The sequence below is a fragment of the Lepisma saccharinum genome, chromosome 17 (genome assembly GCF_977018435.1).
Source record: "Lepisma saccharinum chromosome 17, izLepSacc3.1, whole genome shotgun sequence".
In the NCBI taxonomy this organism is placed as follows: Eukaryota; Metazoa; Arthropoda; class Insecta; order Zygentoma; family Lepismatidae; genus Lepisma; species Lepisma saccharinum.
The window spans coordinates 21398013-21414355 of record NC_139245.1 but is presented as its reverse complement, the minus strand read 5'-3'; the positions used below and the strand labels follow the sequence as shown (position 1 = coordinate 21414355).

The window sequence follows — 16343 nt, the reverse complement described above, 5'->3', positions numbered from 1 at the left end:
TAATTAACATCTCTATGCTGGGAGGAATCAGGCAACGTCGAAGTCTACTGTGTTTCAAAAGCAACAGAGCCCGTTGTGATATCACTGGCAGAGAAGAGTCCACACAGGTAAAACAGCAACAGCGAAAAATCAGGCGAGGCCAGGCCGCCTCAGTAGCTTAGTGTTTAGAGCAATGGCACAGTATATCAGAAACCCGTGTTCTAGTCCTGGTCGAACCTGCATTTTTCGCTGAAATTTTCTACATTGGTATATATTGTTGAAAATCAATTCTCAGATGTTTTCAGCAAATTAACAATATTTTAAAAAATAATGTAATTTCTTTTATTTGGATACATGCTAACATAAATTTATTAAGCCAGTGATAGTGTACATGATTAGTTTAGTGCAGAAAACCTGGTGTAAATACCTCTGAAGGTTTTTATGATATACATTTTCAAAGTTTGGGTTGTGCGACTTTTGAAACACACTGTAGTATGCACTATTGCTAGTAGGCAGTTTCCTGGTGCCTCATTTTCAGAGCTGGCACCTAGCTTTGAAGAAAATTTTTCGAGCACCGCACTCTTGTCCGGGACATCATTTGTTCCCCATACTTCTTACAATTTCAGCTGGCTTTAGGTTCTCCTTCACAAGGAATTTGATCATACACTGCTACACTCCAGCTACAGACACACTATGTTGCCAACACTATTGTGCATGTGCGAACTACATTGCGGCGAAAGAGCAATACTCACAAAGAATGAAGGTACATCCTCTGGCAGTTTTATTGTTCTCCAGCTATTTACCACTTTTTTATCCATAAATGTCTCTGTCAACATTGGACGACCCTTGTATTATTAATGAAACTCAAATCTAATAGACCAGTTTTTTGTAAGAATAATATAAATTAATTAAGAATTATAATTAAATGTTTGCTGTTTTTTCTGTTTCAGTTACCTTTCTTCCACCTGTCAGTTCTGCTGAGATCAATGGAACAAGTATGTCAATCATACCTGCTTGAATTGAATGGTGATGTTGTTTTGGAAATGATTAGCTTTGCTGTAGAAGAAATGACTCGAAGTTCTGAGGTGATCCCAGAATATCAGTTGCCAGCTTCAGGGATACTGGTTGCATTAGGGCAGAAGCATTGCAATGAGGTATACCACAGAATTGTGTTTTCCGGTATGTTCATGATACAACAGTTATTCCATTATTTATTACTGTGTAGAGAACGGATTCACATACTCAAAATAAATGTGAAATATGGATCCAGGTATACACTTCAAAAAATTGATGCATTGAAGAAAAAAAACATTGCAATTTATTCATGAAGCATAGAATCTTAGCTGTATACTACAGCGAAAAGTAACATGTTTTGAAGATATAATAATAACAGTTTGACTGGAGAAGAGACATGAATGATATTTTGAATTTCCATGTGAGATCATGTACTATTCTGAATGCACCATTTGTAATGGTTTAGCAAAGTTGGATTTATTGAATTTGTGACCTTGTGGATTTAAATAGTCCTAAGTACAATCTTGTAGCCTTCCCCTGTTGGCATAGTGATAATGCAATCACCTTGTAATTGAGAGGTCTGAAGTTTGATCCCCGATGGAGGCACATTGTTTTGGATCCCACTTTAGACTGTAGCATGTAATACCCAGGTTTGATCCCTTGTTCAGCCATTTGTTTTTCACTAATTTTTTCTTTTGCCTTGCAGGTGATGGAGGGTATTTTGACAAAATTCCAACCAGGAGTTGTACCCCATTACTATGTTGTTCACACCATGGGTTCTTTGGCCACTGCAAATGTATTTGGCATTGTACCCTTCCTAAAGGCAACCCTTGGAGCTATGCTTCCAATGCTGGGCATGTTGAGGAGTGATGGTATGAAGCAAATATTTTCCTATGGTAAGTATACATACACTTCTCTTATTAATTTCTGAAGAAGTAACAAAAATGCAATACTTATACAACCTTAGTGACAATGAAGTTCGACCAGTCACAAATATAGGAGTGCGTTATGAAAGAAGGAGAACACATGCATATGCTGAACATATTTTATTCAGCAGGATACATGGAACAAAGGAAAACATAAATTTCCACTGCAACGCAACAATGTATGGTGTCCACACAAAATAAAACATTTTTGTCCATCTACACGTGACACTGAAGTTCGACCACTGTTAGAGGGCATCCTGTTTACCATGGTGTGATGCCACCCCGTCGGCGAATAACTGGCAATGCATCGGGGCATGCTGCGGACGAGTCGTTCAAGGTATTCCACATCGATGCGGTGCCATTCCTCCTGCAGGCAGGCGATAAGAGCAGCCATTGTCGTGGGTCCCCTCTGTTGCACACGTCGCTTAAGAACATGCCACACATTCTCCATGGGCGATAGGTCGGGCCTCGATGGTGGCCATGGCAGAGTTCGCACATCATGGCGAGTCAACCATTCTCTTGTCAGCCGCGCTGTACGAGGCCTGGCATTGTCGTGTTGAAAGATGAGACGCCGCCTGTGCCTTCGCACCGTGGGAAGATGCCGCTCCAGTATGCGTGTATAGGCATGTGCATTCACGATGCCCTCGCAGACGTGTAGTGGGCCAACCCCAGATGCCGTCGTGCATCCCCATACCATCACTGACGCAGGTTTCTGTACCCGACGTGCATAACATTTTGCTTCATTCTGTTCCTCCTTCCGACAAATGACTGTTTTCCGTATTTTCCTGTACACAACATTGAAAATGGATTCGTCCGTCCACAAAACCCTGTTCCACTGCCGAAATGTCCATCCCCGGTACATTTGTGCCCACCGTAGTCGATTGCCTTTGTTCAACATGGAAAGGAAGGGTTTACGTTTCGCCTTGTACACTCGGTAACCGCATCCCTGAAGTTAACGGCGAATGGTTCTGGTTGACACTTCAATGTGAAAGCGTTCTCGAGTCCACAGTCGTAATTCGGCCACAGAAACATGATTGTTGGTCTGGATATAGCGCCTAAATATCCGTAGGTCACGCACGCTCAGCAGGCGTTTTCGACCGGGGGCCTTACCTGGCTCTGTAGTACCCGTATTTTGGTGGTGTTTGATGATGCAGTGGACGGTTGACTTGGGTAAGTTCAGTTGGCGCCCTATTTCCCGTTCACTGAGTCCATCCCGTTGCAACTCCACCACTCTTCTCCTCACGGTGTTGTCAATAGGTTTGCCCCTGGCCATGGTGATGATGCACTGCGATTCCTCGGTGCACAGCACTTGATTATATACGGCGGACTCCCTTATCGTGTCCGTGGCATCATGCTTCCGTCGAATGCGCCACTATCTGGAATTTTCCGTATGGGTCTGGTGCCTGGTCGAAGTTCAATGTCACGCGTATAGTTCCCCGTTTTCGTTCTTTACGTGACCTTGGGTGCAACATGCTGGGATAACGATTCTTGCCTGCTCACACGCCTCCTCTTACACACATGCGTCACTTCTGCGGGCCATCCATTCCACCGCCTATGACTCTGTGCATTTAATCACGTATTCCTTTCTGGTCGAACTTCATTGTCACCAAGGTTGTAACTTTTCATGATGTGATACAATAAACTGTGTACATAATACAATGGGAGAGCAGCAGTTATTGAAAGTCTTCATGCTGGAAGGTTGCTGGCAATCATGAGGGACGTAAGAATTCTGAGGATGGTTGTGAAGCCGTGGATGGAAACCGTGACATTCGGGATGTGGTACATCTTCCAGCAGGATGGCACACTGGCTCACATGAACCATTTAGTATAAATCTGGATCTCCGACAATGTGGGCATGTTTTGGTTCAAGGAATTCGAGCCTTCTTATAGTCGTTATATAAACCCTTTGGACTTTTATGTGTAGAGAATTATTGAATAGTTACTAAGAAGTCCAGGTACCCCAATGTGACATCTCTATTAGAATCATTTGCGGATTTACACCAAGAGCAGTCAAAGAGGGCATGTTCGAGCTTCAGGTAGAGAATCAAGGCATTAGTTAAAGCAAAAGGGGGTTAAATTGAATTAGAGGACTCAGGAAAGATCCCTTCAGTGACATATAAAATCTTGTTTTGACGAATAAACACTTGCTATAATACATTATTTGTTTTGTTCATGTGGGGACATACAAGATAATGTGAATATTGAGATAGCTCTCATTAAAGTACAATATCCAGTTTCAACACAATGCTGGTAATGAAAATTATGCATTTTGTGATCTACCTATACTCTGGAAAAGTATTAGCAAGTATTAACGATTAAATTCAAACTGTTACTTTTTGATTCTTATATTAGTTTTGCCTTTATTTATACTGTAGTACTGATTAGGAATGAAAAAGTCGTATGAAATTTTTGCTCATTCCAATAAAGCACAGATATAGAATTTATCAATACTTGTAACATATATTCTACCAGTCCAATATAAAGTTGCAAATATTTCATGAAAATCGTGAATACTTCATTGACCTTCCTAATTATGTATGTACCCAGATAATTGCTGCAGATTTTGCCTTTGAAGAATAAACTAGGGAGTGTGAATTTATGCCTTACATTCATTTTTTTTAAAGTATACAAAATTAAAGGCTTCTTTTAGTAGACCATCCAAGCAGCAAAAAGGCTTTTAAAAAACCCTTTACCTGCATGGAATGTTAATAACAGGCATCCATGCTAAATCAATCAGTCATAGGTCTGACTGAAATACTTGGTGGATGCAGGTCATTTCAAGGCCATATTGTGACCTCAAAAGGTCAAATTTCAAAGTCATCCAAATATAGTTGTATAATACATGAAACGAAAGGTATGGATGAGGCAAAATTGTTTGGTGCTATTTTTAGGTTAGAATATTGATCTCAGAACTAGCTGATCTAGCTCAAAGCTAATCAGGTTAAATTTAAATACACTGTAGTCCTATACATATAAAACTGTAAACCGACCAAGAAGCAGAAGGCTTTAAAAAAAATTAACTGCATGGAATGTAATAATAGGCATCCATGCTAAATCAATCAATCATAGGTCTGACATGAATATTAGGATGGACGCCACTAAAAATGTTGTCCTTAAAGGTCATTTCAAGGTCATATTATGTCCCCAAAAGATCATATTTCAAGGTCATCCAAATATAATCTTGTAATATATTAAATGAAAGGTATGGATGAAACAGCTGTTTGGTGCTATTTTTAGGTCAGAATATTGATCTCAGAAGTAGTTCATATAGAGCAAAGTTTACCCTGTCAGACCTATGACACATTAAAAAAAATTGCCTGCATGCAATGTTAGTCAAAGTCTATTTTGGACCTCCCCGATGGCACCTTGTAATCAAGGGGTACCATGTTCGATACCCGGTGGAGGCACATAGTGGTTCGGATCGCACTTTAAACTGTAGGTCCAGTCCCGATTAGCTTTACTGTGCATAAAGTGGACTTAAAGCACCAACTCAATCAATCAAAGTCTATTCAGAGAAGAATACCTATGTTTTAATATAGTGTTTATTTATAATTCCAAGAATTAATATACTAATGCATCATTTGAAATACAATATATTTAACAAAACACTTTTATGCATGCAATCCGTATTAGACACAAATAGTGTTAAGTCAGATGTATTACAACAGTCTATAGATTATTTATGTTCTTCTTAAAGGTTCGCATAACCACTTTTTGTAGATTCAAAATAATCTCGCACAGTTATTTTTAGAGGTTTTTATTTTATTTTATCTGTGGCGTTTGATTCTTAGAAGTGTTGAGTGACTAGCCATGTGAGGTTGTATGTATATTTTAGTGTAGCTTGAAAATGTTCTGGGAAACCAGAACGAAACGTCACAGATAAAATAAAATATAAACCACTAAAAATAACTGTGTGAGATTATTTTACAGCCTATATAATCACAACCACATACATTTATACATTTCATATTGATTTTGAAGCAGGCGCATCTTCCAGTCTTACACTTCGTTTTGCAAGAGCAGGTCACAAGTTCGAGGCAGGACAATGGTACAGGAGGATGCCTAGTACACTGAGGTTTGAGACAACCTGACTGCCTTTTCCGAGCATGTGCAGGCAATGTCACAACAATAGTTTCCATCTCTGCTTGAAGCCAAATCTTTGGCTGGTAATTGGCACGCTAAACATGAAGTTCTAGAGCATCATGTGTTGGAGGAAGCAGTTCCAGGGCTGTCTTGAGATTTGTGAACATGTTTAATCTTGCAATGTTAATGGCTTGCAGCCTTGGACTTCCATAGAAGTTGCGAGCAAACTCTTCAACCAGCCCAAGCTCACCATCACAACCAATCCCTTCTACCAGGTGTGGGTTTTTCACAAACGTTCTCCAGCAGTTTCATATTCAGAGACATGAAGAATCATGAAAAACTAAGTATGCTGACCAAGGCAGTATGTTTGTACTTGATACAGAGTCTGATGAAGACCTTGCTAGAAGGTTGAAACGTTACGTTTAGTTTATGTTTTTAATAAAATAAATTACTGCCTTGGTCAGCATACTTAGCTTTTCATAATCATGGAAACAAGGCTTAATGGTGTTATAAATGAAGAATCAGCCTTGTGTCAGCTTCTTCATGATTTCCATTAAGTTTGAGGTCATCTTTGTCTCTTCTGGTTGATTTTGCCTTAGTGTTGTCCATGAATCCACCTTCAGTTACTATCTCGTATCCTTCTGGAAAATCTTTGGTTTTCTCAATGATCATTTCAGAGAGGAAATGTGCTATTTCTGCCGTGTGCCAAACCTGAGACAGTGGAACGTGAGCTTTCGAACAGGCCTCTTCTTGTTCACTCGTTTTGCTCTGACATCAGATTTCATTGAGTTCTCGCCCAGATAGAGATCAAATACAATGACAACTTGTGTTGTTTTATCTCCAAAGTAACATGTCACTGAACAAATAAATCTCCAAATGTCTTGCAACCAAGAGGCTTGCCCATGGCTTTGGATGTGTGCATGATGATCAATGAGATAACAAGTCTTCATTCAGATTTTGGAAGTTCCGAGCTAGTTTGAATTTTATTCATCAAAACAGCAATCAGTTCTGCTTTATTTGATGAATTCATCTCTCTCTCCTCCAGTGTTTGCCAAGGACAGTGGGATTGGTGACAGTTCGTGTTTCAGGATAGTTGTTATTTCCACTGTTCTTCTACCTCCTGTCACCACATTCAAATGGAATCAATTTTCGGTCTGCCTTAACAGTCTTCTGCTTCTGCATTTCTTGCTTTGTAGATATATGCAAATGTTTTGGAACAAATTTTTGGAAGTGTGTCATAAAATCCCACTTTTTTAATCCACTGATTGCCCTGTCACTAGAGTGTATACAAATTTAACCTGATTAACTTTGAGCTAGATCAGTTACTTCTGAGATCAGAATAGCACCAAACAATTTGTTTCATCCATACCTTTCATTTGATACACGCAACTATATTTGGACGACTTTGAAATTTTGACCTTTTGGGGTCACAATATGACCTTGAAATGACCACTAAGGTCAAACATTTTAGTGGCATCCACCCTAGTATTTCTGTCAGACCTATGACTGATTGATTTAGCATGGGTGCCTGTTACTAACATTCCATGCAGGTAAAAGTCTCAAATCTGGTCTTTGGCTGGTCTACTATTTATGAAAATATTAGATTACTCACTACTTTATTTATAAATGTGTCTACTTGATGTGTGTATAGATCAATCAGTACAAGTGTCAAATATCTGTTACTTGTAGTCGCTGCTTTTCACAAAGATGTCTATGTGAGGGTTCCATAAAAACATTCTGTCAGAGAAAGGATATAATTTAATCTTATGTTTATTGGTAATTTCTTAATACAGATGATAATTATATTTATGTATTTTGTAACTACCTTTTTAAATGACAGCTATTTAAATTTGCTATCTGTTTCAGCTTTGGGAAGATTCAGTGAGGCTATTAATGAATACCTGTCAAACATAGATCATGCTCCTGACCCGACAGTGAGAATTAGTGTGTTCTCAGCAGAGATCAGCATTGCGTATGATGTTTTAGTAAACATGTGGTTGTACTCAAGGGATATAAAGGTGAGTGGTATGCATGTAGTTCTTGATGCTGTGTGTTCGTTGCCTTTACATTTGTATATTTCTTATTTTACACCACATTTTGCATCCTCGATAATGAGGATTAATGACAATTAAATGAAATTGATGAAGTGAAGGCATGCCCATGTCATATTTGAAATTACCTGAAAATGTCCTGGAAATTGTTTTGGCAAAATGAGTAGAATCTGAACATGTATAGGGCGGAGCTTTGATTTTACGTTTTTCAGGGGACAGTCATGAAAGAACTTAAAATGCAGTTATTGTATTTAATAATTATTGTACCAAGTTAAATAAAGGTCTTTCTTTATTTGGCAAGTAATAATAAGTAGGTTAGTTAGGTACAAGTTAGTTTTGGTATTACCTCTTATTCTCTCTCTTATTCTCTCTCTCTCTCTCTCTCTCTCTCTCTCTCTCTCTCTCTCTCTCCCCCTCTCCCCCCTCCCTCCCTCCCTCCCTCCCTCCCTTCCTTTAAAAATGGGTCTGAAAAACAGGGTGTGTCTTATAAGCCAAAAATCACTTTTTTATTACCTTCATTTCAGAAAATTTTCTCTTCTGAGTTAGATGATGTTGTAATTGCCATCCAGATATAATTGAACTTGGTGTTTAGTTATGTTATATTTATCGAATATTGTGTGTGTGATCCATTCTATATTTTCCAGCTGTGCCAGATAGTCCTGCAAGCACTGGGGCCCATGTTTTCTCTCCTTCCAAACGAGAGAGTTGTGGAGCAGATCCCAAGGCTTATACCTGTGCTTCTGGGGCTCTACAAAAGACACACGGATCCGCATCCAGTTACCCAGTGCCTTGCAATGGTCCTCCACGTGGCTATCAACCACAAGAAAGAAAGCCTGGAGCCTTTGCTTGATAGCCTTCTCAACGTCATGTTTGATTTGGTATGTTCACGTTACTGTGGTTGCTTATTATTGTTTCTTTATTGTAAGCAAACTATACATACATATATCTATTTATGCATTGCTTGTAAATTGACCAATTGGCTTATAAGTTTAGTTAGTAATCAGCAAGAGCTGACAGAGAAAAAAAGTCTCATTATGTGGTGTGATGATCATGTGTCTCCTGCCAATTACAATTGTCTCAGAAACTGCCAGAACTGCAAAGATGAAATTTGGTGGACTGATGAATGTACAAAAACAGTACAACTAAACCAATATAGTTGCAAACAGTTGCAGAAGACGTTTTGAGGGGTGTAAGGGGGTGTCAACCTCACTTCCACATAGTATACCCTGGACTGCATTTTGCAGCTCTGGCATCTGGCCCTATGGCCAGTATAATTCTGTGTTTTGTCCTGTTTTATGTCCTTACGTGTGCTGAGTGCCCATTTACAGCCTCAGCTTTTAACCGAAGTCAGAATATTTTAATATTTTAGTTACACAACATGTTATGTTATTTTACTTATGGTAAGGGGCTGGACCCCGTATAACTTGACCCACCCAAAATTTTAATCGAATACTAAGTAACTGCTTCATAAATTACCTTATTTCTTTGAATTCAAAATGCCATCAAATGTAAGGTGCATCTTTGTTTGTGCTTCAGCTTTTGAGAAAAGAATTACTTCCCATTTAAGGTGCAAAGATGTATATAATACCAATACTTTCTTAGGAAAAAACATAATACAGAGGTTGTTCACTTTATATCCGACCCTTTTCGATTCGGTGCTGCCACCTGGTGTATCATGCTGGAAATGTGGGTCTCCTGGCGGGAGCAGTGTAGGTGTGTGAGTGTTGGTAGTGAATGTTATCAAATGGCGCCGAAAATCAACCAGTGTCGGGAGGGTTACGTAATGGCCCTTTTCCATGGTAAGTTTTCATACGTACGCATTGTGAAACACTCGGGATGACTACTGCGAAAACTATTGTGACCCGTTACACACAACAGGCTCTCCTTGCAAAACATTCACCCACGAAAACCACCAGGAGAAGGGCTGCAAGCAAAGTGTCACATACCGTGACATTGACGACAAGGGACGCAGCAACTTTGTTCGTCAGTGCAGGGAAAGTTTCCCTCGTGGCTTTAAGGTTGTGACGGGATTCGGATATGAGGGTAAGTTGATTATATGCAAGGTGGACAAAAACGTGAAGGTGAATGCCACATACTTCTAAGACTCATTCTGACACCTATCTATTGGAGAGACATCCCAAAATTGTATGGAATGGACGCGAACCAGGTGATGATCCATATGGACAAGGCTTCGAGTCATACTGCCAGAATATCACTACGTTTTTATCAGGAAATGGCAGAGGAATTAGGAATGCGTGTCATTCCGTTATAAGACATTCCTGTGAAAAGCCCAGATGCCAGTCCAATGGATTTTTGTGCATTTGGACTGTTGAAACGACGTCTTCAACATCGCCGCCCGCGCACCCTGGATGGTCTATGGAAAGCTTGCAGGGAGGAGTGGGACAAAATTCCCATGCCTGTCCTGCGCCGGACCTTGCTGCAATAGAAACTGCGATGCCGGGCGATAGTCCACAATGCTGGGGGTCCAATAGAACATGATCGGTGGTGATGGCGCGGTATCTCTCAAGGTGAGTACCGGTCAAACATGGTCGGATATAAAGCGAACAACCTTCTGTATTACATTACCGTTCCCAATACTACTGTAGTATTCCCATTAGCATTTACGCTTACCATTTCAACAATAACAGCACATTACCCTATATTATGCTAATACTGTGGTGTATAAATGTACATACTATATACTCATATCCAAGATGCTATTGAATTTAAGGTACACCCAAATTTTCATCACCCAGAAAACAGAAAAAAGGTGTGCCTTAGATTCGAAGAAATATGGTATTTCAATTGCCATGTTCATCTGTCTATGTGAGTTGGATAATGCATCTCAAAAACAGCTGAAGCAACAAATGTGTAATTTGCTGGCCTAAAATATGTATGATTTACAAACACTATGATCAAATATTTTTTATTTACCTGTTCATTTATTTGTTCGATCCAGCGATTGTTGAATCTATTCAGACATATTTTTAGTTACACATTAAATTTAGCTCCAATTTGTTTAATAACAGAAATTAACCATGCAATAATATTACAAGTTAGCACACCATTTTTATGAAAGCTTCAAATATAGAATTGGAACATTTAATTAAGAATCAATATTTTTTGCTTGCAAATTTAGTTCCTAAAAAGCAATAAATGTCATTAGTAATATAGTGAACATGTAAAAATCGCAAAATGATATAACTTTGAGATCATCATCATGCTATCTTCCTTCATCTTAATTGGCATTTAGACAATGCAGTAGTGTCATTATTGAATTTACTTGTACAATTGTTTATTTCCCCCATCAAATAAGAAACCAAGCATAAGTAACAGAATTTGATACAGGAATATTTTTGTATCAATCTCTGATGAAATGCACTAAGGTCCACAATGTATGATGTGCAGAAAAAGTTATTAAAATTCACATGAAATCAAGGAAACCTTAACTTGTTTTGCTTGGTTTTACTTATTGGAACCTATTAGTTCAAAGCATTACTGCCTTATTATCTAATGTGTCCAACTAAGAAACATTTTGTGTAATATTAAGGTTGGAATATATTGTTTTTTTTATAACTATTAACCTTTTGTGTCCCAAGCATCTCGATCGAGATACCCAAATGTAACCCTCACGGTCCCAAGCATCTCGATCGAGACGCTGTGTCAAGGTCGTACTTTTTACATTATAACTTTTCTATTTTTGGCTAGAATTTCGATTTTTTTAATATTGTTCTTAACATATGTATTTAACAGAAATGTTTTTTTGCATTTTTTTTGTCTTCATGAAAATAGAGGGAAAAGGCGGGAAAAGGGACTTACTTCTCTTTTGCATCTCTTTTCAAGGTCAAATTTTTGCCGACAAAGGAAGACCGGTTTTGTTGTTCTAAAGCAATGCTTTTCACTCCCTCCTGTTAACTGCATTCGAAGGAAGCTTGTTTATCAGTATCCGATGTCAAAATGAAAGTTTTCCGTGAGGGCGCAAGCAGGGGGTGGAGGAGGGGGAAGACTGGTTGTTGAATCTGCGTTGTGAGAATGGAATTTCGAAGCACGCTGAAGGAAACCTTTGTTTTTTTTAGCACAAGTTGCAACAGGGGTTACCCTACATTCTTTAAAAATAGAATTTCAAGCAGCTGCAAGAATCGGTGCTCATTTTTCACTGCGTTCTAGCTTTTCGTCCGTGAATGTTGTGCGTAGGTGTTGTTTTGTGCCCAAGTGCGAGGACATTTTTTTGGTGAAGTGACAATTTTTTAAAATAATTTTTGGGGGTTTTCTCCCTTCCCCCTCCATATATACGCCAAATTTGCGTAAATTTTGCATTTTGTGCATTTTGACATTTTTTTCAGGGGGAAACCATTTTTTTTAAGAAAAGTATTTTTGAGGGGATTTCCCCCCTTTCGCCCTCCATATGTACGCCGAATGTGCATAAATTATATATCATCTGAATCTGTGATTCATTTTGCATACAACGGTATATCTTTCATATCTCTAGGGCATTTAGTTTCTGAGCTATAGTCATTTCAATGTAACTCTGCATTTTGAAGCTTGAATCAGTGGCCATTCCTTTTGGGGGTACAACTCAAGTTACATTGGTCATATGATAATAATGCAAATATTTTTGTGTTCCTTACATGTCAGCGATCATTTCCATGTACATGGTCATATGACAATAATGCAAATATTTTTGTGTTCCTTACATGTCAGCGATCATTTCCATGTGCATGTCGACACTGTCATGTACTTTTTTCTTTGGGGGGAGGGTGGGGGAACCAAATTTTTTTTCCGAAATTTTGAAATTTTGAGAGTTAGCCCCTCCCCCCCACCACATATATGCCGAATTTGCATAAATTTCATATAGTCTGAATCTCTGGTTCATTCCGCGTACACCGGTATATCACTCATCTCTCTAGGGCAATTAGTCTTCGATCTACACTCATTTAATTGAAACTCTGCATTTTGCTCAAAATCGGCTTGGGACAGAGAAGCTTACATGTGAAAATGGCCTTGGGACTCAAAAGGCTAATGAAATGTTGTCTTAATGCAACTATTCAGATACAATTATCAAATTCTTATACTTTTATTTGTAGGTTTGTACCTCACCAGATTATGCTCAGCCTATGACTGTGAAAAATCATTATGAAGTATTGCGCTGCTTTGATCGCATAGGTAAGAGTTGGATACAACATTGACATTTATAAAATATTGTCTAGATGCATACTTTTGAATTTTCCAATTTTTTTTAACCTATCTAGATTCTTCATCAGGGAAATTGAAAGTATTAAATGTGCATTGTTGAAGTCTTCAAGCACTTTTATCCATAATCTTGTTTTAACCTATATGCATTTAATCATTTTACCTTCCCTGATGATGAACCCAAGTGGTTTAAAAATTTGGAAAATTCAAAGGTATGTGTAGAGACAATAGTTTTTTACATTTTGATGATGTTAGCAACATGTGACATTAGATTTTACCTTTTTATGATTGACATTTATCATTAATATCTTTTAATTTACTTCATTACTCAATATAGGCTTTTCACCCTGTGGTTTTATTTTTTTTAGAAATATTGTACAACTTTCTTAAGACTTACATTTAAGCCAATATATATTATCACCACAAACAACAAACTCCATTTTAAAAGTTTTTATTGACATTGTCATACATGTTGCAATCTTCATTAACATAAATGGTAAAAAAAAGCAGACTTCATTACAGATTAAGGAGGAGATGAATTAATCTGAGTGAGTTGTGGCTGATACAGATATTGTCAGTGTCCAATATTTCTATAAAATAGGCAGCAATTGAGTGCACATTTCTCCAGTTTTGTTATTTTTTTTATGACTATAGAAATACAATCGTCAAATACAACACAATAAATGTAAATTTGCTTCATGAAGTAAATGTCTAAATATGTTCTTACTGAAGAACTATTGCATAACGAAACTTTTCCCATTTCATATAGGATGGCTATTGGTAAATGCTATATCAGTGCTTTCAATCTCTCTTTGATGCAAAATTCCTCAAAGAAATTTAAAATTAGACACACACACAAAAAATGTTATTTTTAATAATATGATGAATTAATTGGTACTAAGTCAATGATATATGGAGTTATTTGTAAAATTTACAACAATTTTTGTTCTTTCAGCGGAACAGTTTTCAGACAAACTGGTTGATCATCTTGTACAGCAGCTGAAGAACAACAATGAACGTGAAAGGATCAAAGCTTTGTTTGTGATAACTCATTTGATAAATTCATCTGAGAATTTGATAAAGCCAAGAATTGGTGATATCATTGCTAGCCTTAGAAACATGCTGGGAGAAACAAGCACAAAGGTAAATTATTTTGTAGTTTTGTAGTTGTTAATAACAGAAGTTATTCCCTTTTTTGTTAAAACTATCTTCATGTAATCAATACCTTTATGATAAACTTCATTGATTTAATTAAAGCATAGCTGATACAGAATAAAGGTAGATTACTCATCTTGGCATATCAATAGACAGATGTCCAGTATTTTCACCAAGGTCAAAAAGCAAAAGTACAGCACAAATTCTTCTTTCTTCCAGTCCTTCAATGTAGTTTCTTCCATTCTTAACACAACCATGTAGTATCTTCTTACCTGTTTTTATCATTAGCATGTAGCATGTAAGTGTACTTCTAAAAAAAATAATGTTCACAGCAAAGCTTATGGCTGAATGTGTTTGGTGGTCGACTTTTGATCTTTCCACTGAATTTCCCATGTTTGAATCCCAGCTAGGCATGGGTGCCACAGTTACATGTAATCACCACTCATCCTCGCAATTGCAATTAGCCAAAAAGTGGCAGAGAAGTGACGTAAAATAGCAAAAATACAAATACTTCACAGGGAGGCCAAGTTCACATTGGCAAAATCTATTGCATCTTGTCTGTTGATTTGCCAAGGTGAATAAGCTACTTTTTTCACGAGTTTAAAATCTGCATGACAGTAGTACATACTGCACACAGGTTTTATGAAGAATTGTGTCAAATTATTGCATTATATGTCACAGTGGTACACTATTGATAATTTATCAGTATTGGAAAAATTTTGTAGCCCCCTTTTCTTTTAGATCACTCAAAGGTTGAGTAATTTTTGCCATTATGGTTGCAAATCCTAGAGATAAAACATTGACTCAAGCCTTCGATAGTGCAGAAGCTGTTGATAGGATATTTAACTTCAGGATATTTCGACCTGTGTTTACATTTATGACTTAAAATCCATTCTTCATAATTTCCTTTTCATTTCAGGTTAAAAAAGTGCTTCTGAAGACAATTGTTGCCTTTATATGCAGAGGTCATTTGGAAGGAGCAGCAGGAAAAGAGTTTGTGGAGTTTATTGTGAAACATTGTTGTTTGTCTTCATTACCGGTATGTTTCTTTTATCCACTTGACTGTTATGTTCTCTTTGAGTTTGTTTTTGTTTATCTGCCTTTCTCCACACACTGCATGGTAATTGTATGTAGAATTTTATTGAAACATTTGCAGCACAGTTTAAATGTTCTTTGTAGGTGATATATGATATTCATTATGTTTTGCACAATGTAACCACTCATAAATCCAGACATGGAAAATTATGCACAATGACAGTGCAATTTCTCCTCTTGTTTACAATGAACTCATACTATGTGGCTCAAAGCTCGAGGAAATAATAATAATAATATATATATATCTGTGTGAATATTACTACTTATGCCTTCATGAAAAATTATTTTAAATTGCATTATTACATTATTGTTTATGTGTATCTGTATACATTATTGTTTCAAATGTGAGATGGTATATTATGCAAGAGAAAGCACCGTATATCTTGTAAAATTAGGATAAAAACAACAAACCTCAATGCAATAGAGACCATGAATGTTTTGAGAATATCTTATCCCTCTCATCAGGATGAAATATGATGAACCTGATGGCAGGGATGTAAAATGTCGATATTCCCTTTTGGCTTTTTCTTTATGTGCATTGTAATTTGTTGTGTTCTGATTGTAACAAATGGAAGATTAGATATAATTTGTATTGGTACTCAGTAGATGTTTCTGTAAATTTTGTAGTAGCACATCCCTTGTTTCTAGTAATTAACATACTTTTTCTGCATGTGTATAGGTTGATTCCTAATTTATAGTACAAGAACTATAAGACATTCAGCAAGAAGGTACATATCAGTACATAAAGAGTTTTTCCAAGTTTAGGCCGTACCTTGCATGTGCTCGATATGTGCACCCCTAGTGTTGTCACAGACATCAATCCTGAAATCAAGTTCCTTCCACACACGTC

General features: G+C 37.5%; 1 protein-coding gene across 3 annotated transcripts in view; it reads left to right on the top strand.

Moving 5' to 3' along the window:
• Nucleotides 1-16343, top strand: part of c11.1 (maestro heat like repeat family protein c11.1) — an 89273-nt gene that overhangs the window by 10969 nt on the left and 61961 nt on the right. For all 3 annotated transcript variants that reach the window (XM_083139066.1, XM_083139065.1, XM_083139067.1), the window contains exons 4-10: nucleotides 930-1133; nucleotides 1700-1889; nucleotides 7869-8020; nucleotides 8698-8931; nucleotides 13138-13216; nucleotides 14199-14386; nucleotides 15318-15437. In XM_083139066.1, the coding sequence (XP_082995192.1) occupies nucleotides 930-1133; nucleotides 1700-1889; nucleotides 7869-8020; nucleotides 8698-8931; nucleotides 13138-13216; nucleotides 14199-14386; nucleotides 15318-15437 (1167 nt within the window). The remainder of the gene's footprint in view (nucleotides 1-929; nucleotides 1134-1699; nucleotides 1890-7868; nucleotides 8021-8697; nucleotides 8932-13137; nucleotides 13217-14198; nucleotides 14387-15317; nucleotides 15438-16343) is intronic.